Genomic DNA, 22007 nt, shown 5'->3' with positions numbered 1-22007 from the left:
ATAGTGTCTTTTTAAACTATAAAGATGTAGTATATTGCTGCAGTTTTATTATAGATCTGCCTTTTTTTTTGTCAGGTCTCTTTATCAACATTAGCAGGAGCTATAAAGCAAGTACATTGTAAATTGTACAATTTGTGAAACCCAGCTACAATTTTAGTACTTGGTAAACAACTCACACAAATATAATTTCTATGTTATTTTTTTTTCTTTTTTTTTTTTTATGAAAATGAAACTCACCAAACTGCCCAACAAAACAGAAATGGTTTTAAAAAAATAGAACATTAATTAACAGGAAGGACAAACTATCGGCACCATGGGATTATCTGGAAAAACATGGTGCGTAAAAAAGGCAGTTAAGTGCTTTCTGTTGTCAGTACTAAATGGAAAAGTGAGATTAAGTGCGGTGAAGCTCTGTGAACCAGGGTTTTGTATGAATACCTTTTATCCCTTACAACACAGATAACATTACTAATAACCAATGTTATAGCGATGTGCGGGTCAAGAAAAGCTCGACCCACACCTGCCCCTGGCTTCCCTCCTACATTTATAGACCTGCTCTGACCTGCTGATGACTTCATAAAAGACGGCAGGACAGGTAGGCACGTGCCTATAAAAAAGGAAGCCGACAATCTAAGGTCACAGGCGGGGAGAGCAGGCAGAAGAGCTCAACCCAAACATGCCTGCAAACAGCCTTGCGAGGTCGGCCTGAACCCTCCCGACCTGCAGGTATTGGCCCACAAATCGCTAGGATGTAAGTGTGCTCATTAAACCAGACAATTGCTGTCATAGAATGATATTTTGTTATTACAGGTATGGGATCCATTATCCGAAATCCTGTTACCCAGAAAGCTCAGAGTAACGGAAAGGCCATCTCCCATAGACTCCATTTTATGTAAATAATCCAAATGTTTAAAAATGATTTTCTTTTTCGCGGTAATAATACAACAGTAGCTCGTACTTGATCCAAACTATGATATAATGAATCCTTATTGGAAGCAAAACCAACCTATTGAGTTTGTTTAATGTTTACATGATTTTCTAGTAGACAAAGTATTATGAAAATATATATTATCCAGAAACCCCCAGGTCCCCAGCATTCTGATTAACAGGTCCCATACCTGTACTGTATAACATTCACAGTTTTAAGTTTTTATATAGTAATTGTGTATAATATACACATAGTAAACGCACACGTTACTGACATTCCTAAAGAAGCATCCCTGGCCCCAATGCTGCAGCTGTGGCCTAATCAGCAGACAATTTAAATTGCTGCACATCCATAGTCTTGGGTGGCCATAGACGCAAAGATCCTATTGTACGAATCGAGGATTCGTACGATTTTTGGACCGTGTGTGGAGAGTCCCAACAGTTTTCGTCCGGCGGAGATCGTCATTTGGTTGATCGGACAGGTTAGATTTTTTCCCGACCATCCTGCCGGAGCCCATTGCACTCTCATCGTAATCCTATCATTCGGCTCTAGGGCCGAACGTTCACATTACCCCCGCAATAGCCATGCCCGTTATTGGCATATCGGGGAAAGATCGGCTCGTTTGGCAATGTCGCCAAACAAGCGGATCTTTGCGTTTATGGCCACCTTTACTTATAATCATTTTATTTGATTAAAGAAAAAAGAAATTGAGTAATGTACTTCTGCTCACCACACAGTTATGCCATTACAACATAAGTAATGGATGGTCAAATGCAAAAAATTATCAAACTAAAAATGAAGCACAGTCGCAAAATAGCTACATAGTTAAATCGGGTTGAAAAAAAGACATCCCCTCCAAATGAAATGACTATGTATTAACAAAACAAGACAGAATAAAGAGAATTTATGGAGAGAGATTAAAAGACAAAAAGAGGGGAAAAAAATAGTATTTCTAGAACCTGATTTACCTGGGGCTTAAAAAGCAGTTGAAAGATCGTAATTAAGACTAATCTCTACATTTTGTGACTTGTGGCACAAGTTCTAATCCCTCCCTCTCTTTGGGTTTAGGATGTTGATCATACTATATATCATGGTTATATATCACACTTACTTCTAATTACTATACCAAATAAGAGTATAGGTAGAGATTGTTTCCGTGATGCTGGGTATCGTCATCCAAAACAATCCTGTGACATATTGGTTTACTTGCATAATTTCAATTTCCAGTAGCAACCAACTGATATTTAGGGTGTTATTTATCAAAGGTCGAGTGAGTTTTTTTTTTTACCCCGAATAAGCTGACAATTCGAATGTTTGCTTATTTATGAAAAAACTTGAATGTAAAAAAATCGAATGAATGCAATCGAATTTAGAGTGTTATCGGTGAAAAAAAATCAATTAGCTCGAATTGAATGAGTTTTCGAACACAAACCATTGAAAACCCCCCAAAACCATGAAGGCTACAAACATCTTCAAATGGTTCAAGGGACTTCTGCCATTGACTTCTACATGACCTTGACACGTTTAGCTGGAGTATTTACGGATTCAAGCTTTTTGCAGCTTAAAAGGGTCATAGTAAGATGATGTGGAGGGCCCCCAGAAAATTCTCATGACATTGAGATAGACCTGCTCACACTACAAGGGCTATTTATTAAAGACTGAATTTTTGAGGTTTTTGAGACCAAACTTTAAAACTGCAAAATGTCATGACATTTATCAAAAGATACCAAAAGAAAAAGTACAAACTAGAAATAACACTGGACAATCCAAAAAAAACCCCAAAAAACAAGAAGACAATTTCTAGCAAATAAAAAAAATGAAAAACCTCCATAAGTCCGAATTGATTAAAAACGTCCGATCCCATTGACTTCTATAGGACCTTGACAGCTTTTACCCAGTGAAGTTTTGTATTAGAGGTTTTTGTGCTTTTTACACTTAAAATTTTAGAGCTTTTAAAAAAATAGGAAAACCACAATTTTTTTTAGAGATTAGTCTAAAAAAATTAAAAATTTGAGTGTTAGTACTCTGAAGGCATGATGACAGTGGTCAAGGCAGTAGAGGTAAGTGATCTACATAACAAGGTACAGGCATCCGTTGTTGATGTTGCATTTGAATTTATTTTTGAACTATTTTTGTTCAGAAAACAGTTGCTAGCATAGGGTCCTAGAATGGCTAGTTGTCATAATTTACATTGCATGTTAGTGAAGACTGACCTGGTTATGTGTTACAGACAGGGCTGCCATTCTCGTAGTTGCAGAATTTTCTAAATCCTCAAACAGGACATTTAACCAAGAGACTATAATTGTACTAAAGCCAATTTAATACTAAATCACAGGTCCATAAGGTTGGTTCTATGTAGGCAAGGCTATATTAATGGCAAATAAAACTGACTGTGTGTTAATTAAAAAAAAAACTAACTGGATTCATTGTCTGGGGACAAAGCACCAGGTGTTTTGAACAAGCAGTATTCTTTCTCCTGCGTTTAAGCCCAACTTATTGGCATTTATCTTTGTTGTTCTCCCTTCTTGCAGGCCTGCCTCATTTTTTTTTTTTTGTTTTATCAATAACATGGTTGTTGTTTGACATATTCAGTTCAGGTCCTTTTAAGGCCCAACATTTAGCCAGGGACCCCCTTAGCTCATAACATGGGTACTAACATAGAAAAACACTAGATAAGCCAGACATATTTCCAGGAATATCTAGATCAGGACACCAAAGTGTTTACCACAAAAAGCTTGCTTTAAAATAAACAGAGGGGATGTCAGTGTGGTGAGCAGAAGAACCAGAGAGTGTGTTTTGAGTGTTTTTTTTTTTTTTAAAGTCATATGCCTGGGGGTGCAAGTAAATAAAATTAGCATGTATTGTATTCACAGGGCTTCAAAAAAGTGTATATTTCAATTATAATATATATTTTATAAGTATTTAAGCCCTTTGAATACAGTACTTTGTTTAATATATATATTTATCTTTTTTATAATACACAAAAGCTATGAATATCTTGTAAATTGTATCCTTATAAACGGTGAGTTCTGATGTTATCAGTTATAAACGGTCAGTTCTGATGTCATTTCAGTCACATGACTCACTGAAATGTGTGTATTATAATAAAGTACCCCCAGTTGCAAAATATGAGGATATTAGAAGTTACCTCGGAGTTCCATAACCTGTATAAAAACACTTTTTTTTCGACAGTTTGACAGACTGCAGCAGAGGGTCAAGTAATACTGAGCCAGCAAGAGAGCAGGAACACCTCAGATTTTTTTTGAACATGTAAAATATACATGTAAAAAAGCGAGACGTTTTGCCCTAGAATATCAGCGAAATCATGATTAATAATGCACACACAGTATGTAATGCCAGGTGAAATAGTAGCGGTTTGTTTACAAAATGAAAATCTAAAAAAGCCTCCACAGTCATCATGGAAGAAGCCATATCTTTCTTTAAGTGCTTGCGTTCTCTGTTATTTTTTTTCAGAATTTTATTCAACATTAAAAGAGACATCTTTTTTTTTTATTATTTACTTTATGTGCCAAATGCTTCTTCTTATATATAATCCCATTAGATGACACTCTGACCTATAAAATAGTGTAATATAAGTGAGTTTTTGATACCAATCCATTCATAGAATGAATTCTGAAATGTGAATTTAAGTTTACATGTTTCACTTGTTGAATGAGATTTAAGTGTTATGTAACATTTTTATATAACAATTTTTATAACAATCTGATATTGTATTCCTGTATGTCGTTTCTCAGCTAACATGTAGAATAAGTTCAAAGAAACCAGTTTTTAGCTTTCTCAGAGCCTTAAGTGCTTTTCCACAAAGTTAAAGGTTTTCTTTCATCCAGTGATACTGGCCTCTGGGACAGGACTGCAAGGGTAAAGTCATACGTTTTTCACCCATGTTCACCTTTAGTCTAATACTTTTAAGGACAGAATATATCGCATATCAGATAACACACATTAGTCCTTTGTAATCAGCAGATAACAGGAACTCCGTCTGTGTTAAAGATCATTCCGGTGGTGGGCTCGTAGGTCCCAGCAAGGTAATAAAGATCTTCGCTGTCTTGGTACTTCTTTGTCTTTACCATTTGCTCATATTGCTCAAGGGCAACCACCAGGCATTTGTGGGAGACAGTTTGAACATCATTCTCATCTACATGGGAGGACTGGTATAAGGCACGCTACAACATAAGAGATAAGACAAAAATCAGGGTCACAACACAAAAAAGGGTGTATAGTAAATATGTAAATAGGATTTTGCAATCTTCTTTAGCTTTTTTTTCCAGAACTGCCTTAAACCACTCCAAGCTAAATGTTACTTACACCCCCTGACATTTCAGCAAGGCATAAAGGAGAAGGAAAGGTTAAAATCAAGTAAGCTTTATCAGAAAGGTCTATATAAATACACCAGTAAACCTTCAAAATACTGCTGCTCTGAGTCCTCTGTCAAAAGAAACACTGCATTTATTTCCTTCTATTTCATACACATGGGCTTCTGTATCAGACTTCCCTCTTTCAGCTTAAACTTCCAGGGCTAGGGCTTGAGCATGCTCAGTTTGCTTTTCTCTCCCTGCTGTAATCGAGCCCAGAGCTATGAGTGAGGAGAGAGAGACTCAGGCAGGAATTGATGTCACACCAAGCCAATATGGCAGCTGCTATCCTAAACAAACAGTGAGAGCTGTTTACTCAGGTATGGTAAAGCATTCTACAGAATAAATATAATGTTATAGCTTGCACTATTATGGCTAATCTATTGGTAATAAACTGCCCTGGTAGCTTTCCTTCTCCTATAAGGCTAAAATCAACCAGCACTAAGGAGAGACAGGTTCTGCCATGTATCCTGGGTAGGTAGCTTTGTTGTGATCCTTCAACAGGTTGAAGTATTGTTTATATTTGTACTCCAGCTTATGGAAGGACTACACTGCCACCAGCCCAGAGAAATGAAGGAAACTGGTTGATTTTTCAGTAGTTGTAAGTACTGCTTAAGCAGCAAAAATGGCTCTTCACAGTTGGGCAGTGATGTTGTGGATTATAATAAATTTCAGAGGGTCTAAGATGATTTCTTCAACAAGCATAATATCTAAGGCTAAGGTGATATCTATCTATCTACACACAAACATATATACTGGAGGGTTGAATCTGATGGTGTGTTGCTTAATAAATCAAAATATTTCCTTGCAATGATATATTTAATTCATCCACCTTCTCATCTTAAATTTAACTTCAAATATGACATAGAGCATGATATCCTGATATAATTTGCCATTAGGCTTCACTTGTTATTTTCTGTGGCCTTTAAATTATTTAACTTTTTGGTCAGCAGCTCTCCTGTTTGAATTCTAGCTGGTATCTGTTGCTAGGGTTCAAATTACTCTAGCAACCAGTCAGTGGTTTAAATGAGAGACTGGAATTCATGAACAGGAGAGGGGCTGAATAGAACTATAAGCAATGAAAAGTAGCAATAAAAATAAAATGCAATAATTTTTGATGACTGGGGGTCAGTGAGCCCCCTTTTAAAAGCTGGAAAGAGGCAGAATAAAAAGGCAAATTATTAAAAAAAAACTATTAGAAATAAAATATTAAGACCACTTGAAAAGTTGCTAAGAATCAGTCATTCTATAAAATTCTAAAAGTTAACTTAAACTTGAACCACCACTTTGAAAAAAAATTCTTATTAAAAATAAGACAATAATCATTAGTTAATTAGTCAAAATGTCCTAACCCATTTTTCTTTGGGTTTCACGAGAGTTTTTTTTTTTATCCCGTTAAATATGTTAAAGACCGCTTTCAATACAAAATGCATGTAGCCCCAGTTTAGCACAAAGGGCTTTCTATACGCTAGCAATATTAGGGGTAGTTTGTGTTAGGTTTATCAGATCTGTTAGTTAATGTCACTTACCTCCATAAAATCCTTCCTTAGGTTGGACATTTGCAGACCCGACAAGTTACCCTTACCAAATTTCTGATCCCAGCTCTAATTTTAAGAAACATTTAAAAAAAAGAAAAAAACTTGTGAGAAAAAAAGGAAATTTTAAAAATTTGTTATAAACAATTATTTTCCTACAATGCCAACAATGGATGATTGTTTTAGCAGTTTAGGAAAATAGAGCTCTGTCTGATCTATAAACACTTCAAAAACTTAAAATCTCAAATATTATTATTAATTGTTTCAAGTGTTATTTTTTTGTTTACAATAAATTCAGGTTTTCATAAATTCTAGGCATTGATGTATTTGCAGTGTTATGGTTAAAGTACTACTTTATGCCAAGTACTTACATGGAAGAGTGGAAGGTATTATGCCTTTAAATTATAGGCTAAATAGAACTATATACCAACTATAGTATAACTAGTAGCTAGGCAGCCTATTATATACTGTAGAACAATTTAAACCTAAATTAAGTACATAAAGCCCAAACTGTTCCTTTCACCATACATACATACAAAAAGCATCCTTGAACCCAGGACCATGGCATTAAAATGTGTGAGACGAGACCTCTAACCACTCAGTGTCAGAAATAGTGATAATGTTGCTGTGGATTTGTGAAAAATTTGCTGTGGTCAAAACAGCGGCGAACCCATAATAGGTGAAAAAAACAATCACTCATCACTAGTCCTAACAATCACTGATATATTATGGCCTTATACAGTACTTATTCCTTGCCAGGTAAGTGTGTAAATGATTTCACCCTTTTGAACAAAAGTCATAAAACGAACACTGACAATCTACAGTAAATTAAATTAATTTAAATTAATTTACCTAGAGGTCCACATTCCATTAATTTATCCTTTTCAGCCCTCAGTGTTGGAAATATAGTAACTAGTGCAGAGTTTGCTCAAGGTCTAAGAATTTATAAAATGGTGCAAACCTTGCAACAAAATTTTTTAGGTAATGGAGACTAAAGTAGGTGTGGTATTGGGAAAGTGAGTGTGGTGTAATTTTCTGAAATGGTGAACAAACTGCTACCCCCTTTAACATCACTCCTCCAAATAAAAGCATCTGTTACCCATATAATGAACAGCATTTCTATGATCTAATGCAGAACCCAGAGTTAACATGACATTCTACTCGTTGTAAGTACAACACTACAATGCATTTTGAACAGGAACATATGCACCGTGAGGTTTAAAGAAATGAAAAGTATGCATTTGAACTTAAAGCAATCCCTCATTATGTCCTTTTGATCATGTAACAGCTGGCTTTCGTCTGGCTTTCTTGGAAAATAAGAAACTGTTTTGTGGTGGATTACATCTGCAATATTTACATGATGTTCATGACTGCATAATAATATTTAATATCTATTTTTAAAAAGCAATTCATATTTATCTTTCAAGTTCTAAATTACTCGTCCCTTCTTTAAAACAAAAAAGCCTAAACCCAAAATTCATCCTTTTCATCTCTTACCTTTGTGTCATTTAGCTTTTTGCCAGGATTGGTCTCTTCTGGGTGATAAAACCACTTTACTCTTACAACCATGTTATTTCCCCAGGATTCCCACATGCTTTGTATGCGCCCGATGTAGGGCAAATTAGGTCGTCCAGCTGACAAGAACACTGCACTGTCCCCAATTCGGATTATTTCCTTTCCACGAACAATGGCCTTGTAGAATAACTTCCTTGCTTTACCCTTCATTCCTCTTCTCTATAGTGTAACAAAGAGTAATTAATGCCATAAAGAGTCAATGTAAGTACATTTTATATATTATACCACACTGGGTCCCAATTCAAAGTTTAGTAAACACTGGACTACGTACATTTTTCAAATGCCACAATCTCAATAAAAGAAATGTTTTGACAGTATACCAATTATATTATCACAGTCCTTGATATTCTACATCAGGGGTGCCCAAAAGATCTACCAGTAGACCTTTAGCCGGTGATCAGTAGATCTCAAGACACTGTCAACAAACAGCTTGGCTAAATCACCCTCCTATTTCATTGTTTTCATTCAGATATTGATTATGTTAAGGTCACATAAGAAATAGATGTTTGTTAAATACAGCAATATACATTTTCCCATTAATCAGTATTTAAGTAATATTTTCCATGGAACAAAATACTAATGGTTTTATGGATGTAGATCATAATGGGACATCATCAGTTAAAGTAGACTTTGCATTAGTAAAGTATGGGCACTCCTGTTCTACATAATGAAAACACATTTCTATAAATTTTCATTTTCTGTAAAAAAAATAAATCTGTATTTCTGGTATATGTGCATTACATGTATATATCATAACAAAGGTTGAAGGAATCCTTGATGGAACTTGGTGAAATTTGACATTCATGCCAAACCCACTGCATCCTTCCCTTAAATGTCACAGATTATAAAATGTATAGTCTGTAGATGTAAGGCTCATCTTGCAACAGAGCAGAGCAGCACTGGCTGTTAAAGCCAAATGTTTGCATGTCTCTAGGAAACATGCAGAGTAGGTGAAAATGTGGGCCCTGAGCACATTGATTCCAGGGGTCTGTGAAAATAGCAGGTACATAGAAGCCATGTGTCTATTGCTGTCCTTAACTTAAGAGCCCTGGGACCCCCTCCCCCTGCTATCCTGGGCCCCATGGTGGCCCTCTTTCAATCCTAGTTTCCCTCTTAAATCTTCTACCTGATGCCAGGTACAGCACACTCTCTTTTATTAGCAAAAACACTTTTGTATGGCCACTCACAGTACACACACATGTACATAAACACACATATACCTAAACAATTAAGCAGTTTCATGCACATATGTACTTTTTAAAATTATTTGTCCTAGAAATTGTTTTATTGCCCATTGCTACTAATGCTGAGCCATTAAAGCCTTTCACAAGAGAAAAAGCTGAACTAACAAGGATGTGCTTCCCCTTATGAAAAGTTTGTTGTGAGGTGTAGAGAATAGCCCCCTAGTAGTTCTAATACAGGCCTCGTCAAGTGCAGTCTGTGCAACTGGATTAGTGTGTGTTGGGTATGCTCAGTTGTTATAGTATTCCCTTTCCTATAGTCCTTAATAATGACAAGGGGGGGGCATGATCAACGCACATGCTCTCGCCTCATTTCATGTTTTATTGGTAATTATTTTGTGCAAGTACATACATTGTTTTAGAAACAGGTATTTTCAGTTACATGTTTATGATCATAAAATTGGCAAGCCACCATGCCATGTCAAGGTAAACCACACATGGTGGTACTAGCTTTATACATCTACTCATATTTTTCTTAGGCTGGTACCTCCCAGCTTGGTTGCATTTCTTGGGCAAGGTGTCTCGTTTGTCTCACTGGCTGATCCTTCCTAACCTATTTTTTTTTTTTAGTGTGCGAGAACTCCTATTTAGCAGTTTTACTAGGGGTTGACAAGGGGTTGTGAGACCACTCTAACCCAGACAATTGTCTGGTTTTAATATAGCAGTGTAGGTGTCCAATATCGATCGATCGAGGTACTCAATGCTTTCCCAATGGCCTCTCCTGCACCCATGTGAGTTTAGGTTTGTACCTTGCAATTAATTTTGAATCTATCATAAGGTAGATTGGCGCCTGACAATATTACAGGGTCAAGTGCTCTTTTTTGATTGATTTGCTTTCATACTCAAACTTCTGCACATCATTTTGTAGTACTGGTTTCAGAATAGTTATTATGCTATTATTGAATTAGGGACTAAAAGAAAGAGAGCAGCAAAAAAGAATATTATGAGACACGGGAGATTATGTACCTTAACAAAGTAAATAAATTATGGAGGAAACATTAAGCCCAAGACATGCAGGTATGTTAGGATACATCTCAATTTAATACATATAACATTAACTTATAATTGGTGGATCCTGCAAGATGAACCATACACGTTTCTCAAACCATTGGTTTAAAAATATGTATAATAAAATTACCAAGAAGAGTAATCTAAATGGAGCTGCTTGTGAACTAATCTAGGCTGTTGTATTCTGCCGTCATCATATCACGAGCGTCAGGTATATCAAGACTACCTTTTGGGCAACCATGATAGATTATGATATTCTAATAATATAATTTCCTAGAAATAACGTCTACATTAATGTCAGTGTCTACAAATTATATCAAGAATATCATAAACTTGTGGAATATTATTTTACCTGAGTAGGTTTTCCAAACCATTTCCAGAGTTGTCTAGCTGGCAGGAAGGCAGCAATTTTAGGTCTGTTCTCCACAGAAGGTAGCCTTTGTCTTTTGGCCAGCTCCTTTGTTGTAGGCAGATGGATTCCTTCCCTCTTCTTAGGTTTGCTTTTGCTTCCCTTTTTCTGCTCTTGTTTTTTTTGCCTTTGATTTTGGATTTGGGAAGGTCCAGGTTTAATGGCAGGTTTTATATCCCCCTTTTGAAGAGATATTTGAATGTTTTTGGGATTTGAAGTCAATTCTTGGGTTTCGTCCTCTGAAGTACTAGAAGAATCTTCATCCGTTGTTGAAGAGGACAATGAACTGGAACTTGAGGAAGCTGAAGATGATGAACATGAGGATGAAGAAGAAGAAGAGGAAGATGAACTGCTGCTAGATGAAGACTTCGACAAGGATACAGGTGTTGAAGATTTTAAAATGCTAGAGCTGTCATCTCCTTGTGATTGCCTTTGTTTGTTCTCTTTGTCCTCCTCTCCCTCAGACTCTGAGTTGCTGCTACTGCCGCCAGACTCTTCCCTTGTGTCTACATTTTCCTGTTTTTGATCAGGTTTACTTTTATATTTGTCTACTGAACTATTTAGGGCTTCAGAATCAAAAGTTGTACTGTGTTTGGCTGAATGAGATTTTGATATAGACAGCTTTTGTTTGGATTCATGTTTTACAGGAGGATAACCCAAGCCCATAATGTATTTTCTGTTTCTTGTCATTGTTACACTGGCATCTTCAAGCCACATCATAGCCTCCTTAGCTTTCTTAGTCTTTGGGGACATCACTCCTTCATGATCCAACTTTACAAGAAAATTACTCTCTGCTTTGCTTTGCTTTGTGGAAACAGATACAAAGTCTCTCTGTTCTTCTAGTTTTCTAATCTTTTTTGTATCCTCTAAGCTGTTTTGGTCAAACAAGTTTACTGTTGACTCACACTGTGGATTTCCATTTTCCACTTTTCCCAGAGTACGTCCTGTATAAATGGTTTGCTTTGCGTTGCAGAGTTTGGTGGCAATCTTCATTTGTTCAGGCTTCCTGATTTTTGATGTTCTGTGTGCAGGTGAAATCTCTTCTGGTATTTGGAGAATTTTTGCACCCAACTTTATACTTGTCTGAAGTGAATTTTCATGTTTTTCTGAACAAATTTTGGTGCTCAAAAGTGATTCTTCATCTTTGTTTTCATTTATTATCGTTTCTCCTGTGACAAAAAAGTCCAAAATATTCAGATTTAGAATTTTTTCTCTCATCTGCAGAAGTTATAATCAGAAAATAATATGCAAGTTATACAAGAAACAGAGATAAAGGTTGGGACCTTCATGTAGCAAGTCAGAAGAAAGAATCCTTGAAAAATATCCAAATGTTAAATGTATTATCTCAAGTATAACTTTACTAAATACGTTTATTAGTAGAGGAATGGATAGGAAGATGCATTTTTTATCGCTATTTAAACAAACACACATATACACTTATAATTGCATAAGGTACCAAATACCATTTTTTTTTTGAGGTATGGTGATTGAAATTTAGGTATGATGATACAAATTACGGAAAGACCCCTTATTCAGAAAACCTCAGGATATATATATATATACATATTATATATATATATATATATATATATATATATATATATATATATATATATATATATATATATATATATATATATATATATATATATATATATATATATATATATATACCTTGCTGAAGTCTTTTTGCAAGGCTGTTTAATTCATTATGTCATGCTGTACAGTATATCTCACGCAAGTGCTGTTTCTTTTAGTCATTTATTTTTTCTTTAAGCTAACACAGTATTAGGCCACTTCATTATCTATTTTTTTTTGTTTGCATTGTTAATATCAATGCATTACAGCAGTGACATTACAATTGCCTCCTAACTGTGTAATTACTTTAAACACTGTGGCCTTGTGCATTCCTATGAGCTTGGCACTTCATAAGAACCTGTAATATCCTTAAAATATGTGGTTTATTATTCTCTGTAAATAGATGATTCTTGAACACATACCACTTTTTCAACTTTTGTTTAATGAAGGTGAGGCTTTACAAGGGACCTATAAAGAGGCAAAATTATGTTTTCATCCTTTGAGTTAATGCCCTTTTTACACAAGACAGTATTTTGTTTTATTACATTTTACATTGAATAACTGCCTAGAGTTACATAGCTAGTTATCCACCAAACCTCTAGCTACTTCTAAATTAATGATGCCTCCAAAGACACTAACATTCAATGTATAACTCACCTGAAGTAAAAAATACATTTATATTTATCTCTTTTCAGATAGTATGTATGCTCCTTTTCATGTCAAATGTTCATGTCAAAAATTGTGGTTATATATTCCCTATATAACAGAATACTTATTGAAGCACAGTGAATGTACAACATTGAAAAGTCTGACTATACAAGTAGTATATTTTCTTCCCCAGCAACTTCCATTTGATTTCAATAGTAAACGGCAGTGCAATTAAGGACAGTTTTTAGATGCTAGATGCTTTAGTGTACATTCCTGTGCAATCCCAATTGTACAGCAGATTTGTTACAATGGATTGAGAATGGCATTGTTTTTACTAATAAATTTCCTTGCGTTACCTTCCAAATTTCCTTGCATTATATCAGAGGAAGATACATACCAGCAATATGCTTAAGACTTTGTTTTCGACCCCGAGTCTTGCTTTTCACTGACACTCCTTCACAACCTGTAGAACCTGCTTCCTTTGCTTCTACTTGGTCCTTGCTGGATTTACGACTCCGTGGTTTTGCACTGGGCACCAAGAGGGCAGGAGAAGGTTCTGCACCTGAGCATGTACAAAACATCCAGAAGATAGTTTAAGACAGATTAAGCGATTTATCAAATTTATTTTGTTGGAATCCCTTGAATATTCACCATATATTTAAACATATGATATTTTGTAAAATTCAAATAAATGACAAATTTTAGATACCTACACTGTATTTTATAATCTGGTGGTAACAGGCGAATGTGAGAGAGTGGTATTCGCCCTGTGTCTCCATCATCAAACTCCACTGTAATGAGGTCAGGGTCTTCTTTTTGGTCCATGCTCCCTAAAGACAAATTAAAAACTAAAGAAAACCACAAAGCTTTTTCCCAAAACAAAATCTTGCAAAGACACCGATTATCCAGAAAGCTCCAAAAAAAAAAAAAAAAATGTAAAAAGCGATTTCCTTTTTCTCGGTTATAATAAAACTAAGATATAACAAATCCTTTTTTTTAGTCGATTTAAGTTGTGAAGATCCAAAGTACAGAAAGATCCATCATCTGGAAAACCCCAGGTCCTGAGCATTCTGGATAGCGTATCTTTCTGTAATTTGGGTCTTCATGCCTTAAGTCTACTAGAAATTCATGTAAACATTAAATAAACTCAATAGGCTGGTTTTGCCTTCAATAAGGATTAATTATATCTTAGCTGGGATCAAGTGCAAGCTACTGTTTTATTATTACAGAGAAAAATCAAACCAATGGCCATCTCTATGGGAGATGGCCATTCCGTAATTTGGAGCTTTCAGGATAAGGGATCCTATACCTGTACTATGCTTATTATTTAGTATACAAGCTCTAAGTCATATGAAAACCTTTTTATTCTTACCTTGTACAACGGTACCTGGATACAAACAACGATATTGTTGGCTCCAGTAGGCTGCAATTCTAGTGCCTTCGGGTAGGAAACGAATAGAGGGAGGTTTTACATCTATGATCTGCACATGAAATAAAAACACACATTCATGTAGCCAGAGACACACTTAGGGGCACATTTACAAAGCTCGAGTGAAGGATTCGAATTAAAAAAACTTCGAATTTCGAAGTGTTTTTTTGGCTACTTCGACCATCGAATGGGCTACTTCGACCTTCGACTACTACTTCGACTTCGAATCGAACTAAAAATCGTTCGACTATTCGACCATTCGATAATCGAAGTACTGTCTCTTTAAGAAAAACTTCGACCCCCTACTTCGGCAGCTAAAAGCTACCGAAGTCAATGTTAGACTATGGGGAAGGTCCCCATAGGCTTGCCAGCGTTTTTTTGATCGAAGGATATTCCTTCGATCGTTGGATTAAAATCCTTCGAATCGTTTGATTCGAAGGATTTAATCGTTCGATCGAACGAATAATCCTTCGATCGTAGGATTAGCGCTAAATCGTTCGACTTCGATATTCGAAGTCGAACGATTTTAGTTCCTAGTCGAATATCGAGGGTTAATTAACCCTCGATATTCGACCCTTATTAAATCTGCCCCATAGTGTAATAAAAGTCACAATGTTTTCCCAGATATTTCCTTTTCAACAGGTGACCACAAGCTGCTATCTACTGATTGGTTGCTATAGGTTATTAGGCTTGTATAAAACTTTGCACCTTTTATTACAAAATGCTACATGAGTAACTTGTGTAAGGAGTCTGTGTATGAGAATTAAAAAAAAAATAGTTGCCATACACCCCCCAATAACTACACAAATGAAAAAATTGATTTTGGAAAAAGTATACATTAATATTATTGTATTAATGCATTAATAAGTATAAAAAAATACTTTTTGGCGACATCCAAGTGCCTGTAATATAAAGTGCACTATAGCAAAAAACACGTAAGGCTGTTATGCAAGGCTGTTATTTTGTATGGGAGCTTGGGTCGGACTGGGACACCGGGTAAACACAATAAATATAATACAGGTACTTATTTGTAATACATGTATGTTATCTATTATCTGGAAACCATTTATCCTCAAAATAAGCAGTGTAACTTCCCATATTATGTACGCGAGTATGTTTCTATTTATATGGCGCTACTAATGTGTGAAGCACTATACAGCAGAATAAACAGAGGGTCATTACAAAAATAAATACAAAGTATGACATTAAGTGAGACCGCTGTCACCTTAACCTACTTCTCTATTGTGGTGAATTTGTTACAGAGCCAGCCCCCTCTGGCTCCATGCCTGAACTGTTTCTTAAACCCCACCGAATGGGGGGGCGGCACATGACCAAACTTCCCACACACACATTTGCATGTGTGGTTGGCAAGAGATGAGGGAGCCCATTGATATTTATAATTTTTCCAATACTGGAAAATACAATCTTTCTGTATTTTTATCAATTTACAGAAAACAAATCGTGAATAATATAACGGTTATGCTTACATTTGTTTATGCTTTCAAAAAAACAAACAAAAAAACTTACAACTTTAAACCCCGACTTGTTGCCCATTTCATTTACCTGCTCCTAATTCTTTCAATCTGTTTATATAACGCTGTCCAGTTAAGAAACCAGTATTGGCTAATATGTATTTGGGAACTTTAAAAGACCCTCTTTTACCTTGGATCAACAACCTTTTATATAAAATATAATAATCTTCCTCTATTATTAGTAATATATGTTTCAAAGATTATTTCTCTTCTTTCAATAGCGTTTGGCCTTATGCTGAAAGAGATGTTAAATTTAATCCTGAACTGGTGGCCCGAGGTGCCCATGGTTGCCATATTTGTAAAAATGTATTATGAGTCCCTGATAGGACGGAAGTACATTTTTTATATATAACACTTGCCGTTATACTGGCTTTTAATTTCAGGATTCCAGCTGATTTATCGATCAGCTGTTAAGCTGCTGTCAATAAAAAACGTGATTTGTTTTCTGGAGTTACCGTTAATATTAGGTATCCAGTGGTTAAATAATGCTATCCAAGGGTCCTTCCGGAAGTGGATCTGGGTGATAAAATCAATTATTTCAAAGACTCTTGACCAATTCCTTTGTACTAAAAGGGCATTGCCACCATATAAGGAGCCATGGTTACTTCCCCTCCACATTTCCTAAAGCAGGTTGAGGATTGGGATGGAGACATTTTACGTAAACGTGAAGGAGTAAAGTACCATTAGTAAGTATTTTTATGAGGTTTCTACTTGTCCTAGGTTAATGGAACATTTGTTTGTTCCTTCCAATATCTTCTCCCGAGCCCTTGGGTCTAAAGTTTGACGTAATTCCTGCTCCCAAGTTTTTATATAGGACAGAGGAGTTTTGTTAGTTAGTTTTTAAAATTTGGGATTGATATAGCAAGGAAATTAAGCCCTTTGCATGGGGCTTTTTCATACATATAGGCTTCAATACTGAACTAGCAGTTAAATCTGAATTTTTATATAATGAGTGTATATAATGCCGGACTTGTAAGAAACTGAACTTTTCAGTGATATGGGAGGGGGGGGTGAAATTTACCCTCAAAATTCTCCCAAGTCATTTTGCTGGTACAAAGCTTCGATATACTTAATATGGTTTAAATGCAACCGATAAAAATACAAAAAAGATACAAGATCACAAGTAGAATTTTTACAAACAACTTACTACATATATATTTTGCTTAACACAATGTAGAAGCATTATTCAATGACTTACTGCTTCCTGTAGGAGTTGCTCCTGGCAGTAAATGTGTGGACGGTTTCCTCTCTCACCCTCTATAATCACACGATATCTGGAAGGGATGTGATAAGATAACTGGTATTGTAAGACAAAGCCCCTAGGGCAACTGCACACAGTTTCACCACCCAGGTTGCATTTAACACCCAAAAATTTAAGTAAGGTTTTTTTTTTCTTGACTCACCAGTACAGGACACAAAGTGATCTGCAATGGTATCTAGCAGTGTTATTAAAATGCTACTTATAACATAGCCAACATTCTAAACATTTTACAGATTTAACCACACTTTTGTGCTTTGTTACTTACATGTCTGGTGAATGGACAGTCTGTACATGACCAGCATAAAGCAGTTTATCATCCATGGGAATAAGAACACGTAACCCATCCTTCAGCTCCTCTTTGTCAATAATACAGGAACATGGAGCTTGAATGACAAAACAAAAAAAAATGTAACAATATTAAGTGACCTGACAAAGGGGCATGCCCCCAAAACACTATGTGTTCACTTGGCAAAATAAAGTTTAGGACTAGTCCCTTATTGCAAGAACCTTGTGTGCCAGAAAAAAGTCATAATGTGGCTTTACGGATGGTTGATTTGACATAGACCAGAACAGGTTGTGCCGCTCTATCTTGCGCTTATTGATCAGACCAAGGCATTCGACCTAGTAAGGAGTGCTTGCACCTACTTTGAAATATTTTTCTGTATGGTAGATCAGATATGCTAGATGAGATGTCTTCCATCTCCACCACTCTGGCTCTTGACACTAAGATAAGACCCAGAATGCAGCAAAATCCATGACCAAGTAGCTAACTTAAAGGGTCTGGAACAATATCCTTATTAGAGTAAACACCAAGATGAGTGTCTACTGGTCTTTGGTGTTTATGTATTTAGTAGAGAACAAAAGAGATGGACCGCTACTGCTCACCGCGTGTTCCCAACCAGGTGCTCCGTCAAACAGTTTCCCCACTGCTAACATCCAATAGACTCAAGACAGGCAGACGGCACTTCTGGAAAGGATTTATTGAGGTTGCTGCTGTAGAACCTAACGCGTTTCGGGAGTAAATCCTTTAATCATAGGCATCTACCTGTGGGCATCAAGATACTGCAAAATGTTTTCCCTTAACATAGCATGGAATGCAGGAGATACAGATTGGAGAGCAGACAGCGGAACTCTCTACTCCCGAAACGCGTTAGGTTCTACATCAGCAACCCCAATAAATCCTTTCCAGAAGTGCCGTCTGCCTGTCTTATGTATTTAGTACTCTTTTTAAACCATAAAGTAAAAAAAACGTAAAACCACCTAGATATGAGAAGCCCAGCTTTCATGGGTTGTTCCTTAAACAAGTGCTTAGAATCACCAGTCAGGATTGGATTTCTCATAAAAGACCGGGTTGTTTGACAGAGAGGGGGGTAAAAATCAGTGATGCTGTATGCTAACTGAGCTCCACCCAGAGCTCCTAAAGAAACAAATCCAAAATTTGGCCATGGGTTCCACTTTCTTGAAGGCTGAACTTTTAGGCTTACATGTATTTTCAGTTATACAGCTAGTGTACAGACACAGTATAGATGCAGTGAACTATAGCAACATCTCTATGCCCACACAATTCTATATTTCACAATATCCCCAGTAAGCTAGTCATGGTTGGTTACCTAGCAAAGTGGGGCCGAACATCAACTTTACATCTGAAATAACTTTGAATGACGTTTTTTTTTTTTTAAATCTTTCTGTTGTGTCATGTCCACCTTGAGTACACATTGTTTGCAGGCCAGGTAGAGTTAATACACTCTTAGGTTGTGGGCACACAGGCTGAAGGTTCCAGCTGCTCTCAGTCAGCCTGTGTATTTTTGCAAAGTGGATTTGCTCCCTGCCCCATTGATTTAAATCTGATCAGCCTGTGTGCGCACGCACACAGTATTGAATCTGCTTACCAGGAGTATTTGGCCTCTCAGGATGTAAACACAGAGGTACATTTTCATCTTCTGAGAAGCTACTGTCCTGATTTGGCTCAAAGTCTTCTTCAGCAGCCATGCTTTCCATAAGTTTGCTAATTGCTCCACCCTTGCCACGATTCTATAAACAAGATAGATAATTAACAGCTTAAACAAGAAGATTTTTTAGGTCTCCTCTTCATTGTTGTTCACTGACAGATTTTATCTTATTTTATACATTATTTAATCTTCATACAGTAACTCTAGGGTGAAGATACACAGACCTACAAGTAGCAGCTACTTGTCACAGCTACAAAATAGACAATAGTGATAATTGGCTTTACTAAGACAATACATGTGTTTTAGCAGAGGCAATTCTCAGTATTGTCCATGGCAGGGTATTTTGTAGCCACAAAGGGGGGCATCTGCCAAATGGCTATTAGTAGTAACTAGGCAGGTCTTCGGAACAACTGTTAAATTCCCTCATGAACTATACAGCTGTCATTTATGGTGAGAACCTTACACAGCATTTCTTTTTGGCTGTTCATTTTTTGTGCCATTTGAGTGACTAGTGGGTGGTCAGCTTGCATTTACACCACCGTGTGTGGGTACAGTGTGATACGCTCCACCATTACCCTTATCACTATTTTTTTTTTTTTTTTAAAGCTTTTAAGGGTTAGGGATTTTATTTTTAAACAATATATTCAAAGAGACATTCTCCAGCCACACTACTTGACGGGGAGGTGCAATTATATGGTCATTCTGCTCTTTTCTCCACTTTTTTGTATATTGCAGTGAGATGCACATTGCACACTAATATATGCAAATAGCTGGGTGTTTGCACAAGTGTGGCCACTGTGCATGGTTGTGCAAGTATACAGTGTTGATGGTAATTTTGCAAATATATCTATGCAAGTCTGTAGTAAAATGGGCTTAGTAAAACTGAGCTTTTAGCATAAATATGCACAATTGAAACTCAAAACACTCAGTTGTGGGCCCTCGCAGGGTGTAGTACAACTGTAACCTTTAGTTTTTCCACAAGAATGAGTGCCAGTTATTCTTATAACTTAACCAAAGAACTTATTTTGGTAAACAGGAAGCAGGAACATTTGTGGATAAACATCAGTGGTCAGTATATATCTTAGCAGGGTAAGAGAGAGAGTACACAGTGTAGACAAAGGCACTCCCAGCTTTCGGCCTTTACCCTAAGCGTAATGCCTGGGTGTCTCCTTAAACCCGGGCTCAACACTTAGTCCCTATTACTGAGCAATTAGTAGCTGGGATCCTGATCCCAATCAACACTCCTAGAGTGATCTATTAAGGTGAGTAACTTATGCTTTCTAGACTTGACCTGTCTAGGTTCCACTGCACCCTTTCTGCCTGTTCAGGTAAGGGGACTGGCAAAATGGACACTGAGCATGTGTGCTCAGCTTACTTATTACATACTGCCACCTAGTGGCTAAACTAGGGAAATCCAGGGGTCATGCTTTGACGCAGAAAGAGGAGTATTACTCCCTCCATGAACTAAGGGGCCCTTTAGTGGGCAAACTAATGACAATAAATGAGGACACTATTTAGCAGTCCCCTACAACTACTATACATTTAAGAATAAAAATTCACAATAACATTTGCACATTAACAGGTCAACGTTATTTGTGCAAATTGAATATAGTTCTTGCAAGCCCAGAAACTATTTTGAGCCAGCTTCTTCAACTTACTGAAAAAGTTATGTTTCCTCCAAAAGATTTTGCCACCTCCAAGCATGCCTTAAATGTACACAATGCACAGTTAAAATGCAAAATACATTAACAGTCTAAAAAATATTACATTGGGAAATACAAGTTGTATTCTTACATGTGCATAGTTTTCCATACATGACTTTTATATTTCCCCCCTTAATAAACCAATCTTGGCTTTATTAACATAAAACAAACAAAAGAGATGGGATTGATCAATGCACATTCCCTGGCCCCCCATTTTAGAAGTAATTTAATATCTAAGCAAGTGCATACATTTTCAAAAACAGGTGTTTTTAGTTACAAAGTGATGGTCATAAAATTGGTAAGTCACCATACCATGGCAAGGTAAAGCCCTTATGGTTTACCTCTGGTCATAACATTTTCAAAAGGCTGGCAACCTCCTTGCATGGTATAACTGGAGGTAACATTCAACATTTTTTTAGCATACCTTTAAATTCTTGTTAAACTTCTGTACCGCCTGTCTGTCGGTGTAAACAGGTGTGCAATTTTTAGCAATTAAAATAATTAATATAAATCATTCATTACAGTAGACATAAAGGGAATACCTTGATCATTAAGGATTTCTTTTGGGATACCAGTTTAAGAAAACACTTGCTCTAATTCTTTACAGGTGTTTTAGACAATGGTCTCTAGGAAGACCGTGCCATAGTCCACAGCAACCGTTGGTTGGTGTCCTCTAGAGAATTTCACCAATGACCCAATTAAATCAGTTTCTATTCTCTCAAGGGGAACAACTTATGATGGGGCAGAGGTACATGCAGGCTACAAATATGTGGTATACAAGCAGTTATTTCAATACAGGTATGGTACCGGTTATCTGGAATGCTGGGGACCTGGGGTT

General features: G+C 36.5%; 1 protein-coding gene across 4 annotated transcripts in view; it reads right to left on the bottom strand.

Annotated features, from left to right (window-relative positions):
* Positions 1-4168: 4168 nt before the first annotated feature.
* LOC108701499 (trinucleotide repeat-containing gene 18 protein) overlaps positions 4169-22007 on the bottom strand; it is a 109445-nt gene continuing 91606 nt past the window's right edge. For 3 of the 4 annotated variants that reach the window (XM_041577483.1, XM_041577486.1, XM_041577484.1), the window contains exons 20-30: positions 21125-21172; positions 19407-19548; positions 17783-17900; positions 17455-17530; positions 14668-14776; positions 14009-14125; positions 13693-13857; positions 11013-12238; positions 8334-8570; positions 6831-6905; positions 4169-5112 (exon numbers count right to left, since the gene is read on the bottom strand). In XM_041577483.1, the coding sequence (XP_041433417.1) occupies positions 4906-5112; positions 6831-6905; positions 8334-8570; positions 11013-12238; positions 13693-13857; positions 14009-14125; positions 14668-14776; positions 17455-17530; positions 17783-17900; positions 19407-19548; positions 21125-21172 (2520 nt within the window). In that variant the 3' untranslated portion in view covers positions 4169-4905. The remainder of the gene's footprint in view (positions 5113-6830; positions 6906-8333; positions 8571-11012; positions 12239-13692; positions 13858-14008; positions 14126-14667; positions 14777-17454; positions 17531-17782; positions 17901-19406; positions 19549-21124; positions 21173-22007) is intronic. The other variant, XM_041577485.1, reaches the window with a different exon arrangement.

This window comes from Xenopus laevis, chromosome 9_10L (assembly GCF_017654675.1).
Source record: "Xenopus laevis strain J_2021 chromosome 9_10L, Xenopus_laevis_v10.1, whole genome shotgun sequence".
Taxonomy (NCBI): Eukaryota; Metazoa; Chordata; class Amphibia; order Anura; family Pipidae; genus Xenopus; species Xenopus laevis.
The sequence above is the reverse complement of the archived record's forward strand: the minus strand, read 5'-3'. Positions and strand labels throughout refer to the sequence as shown.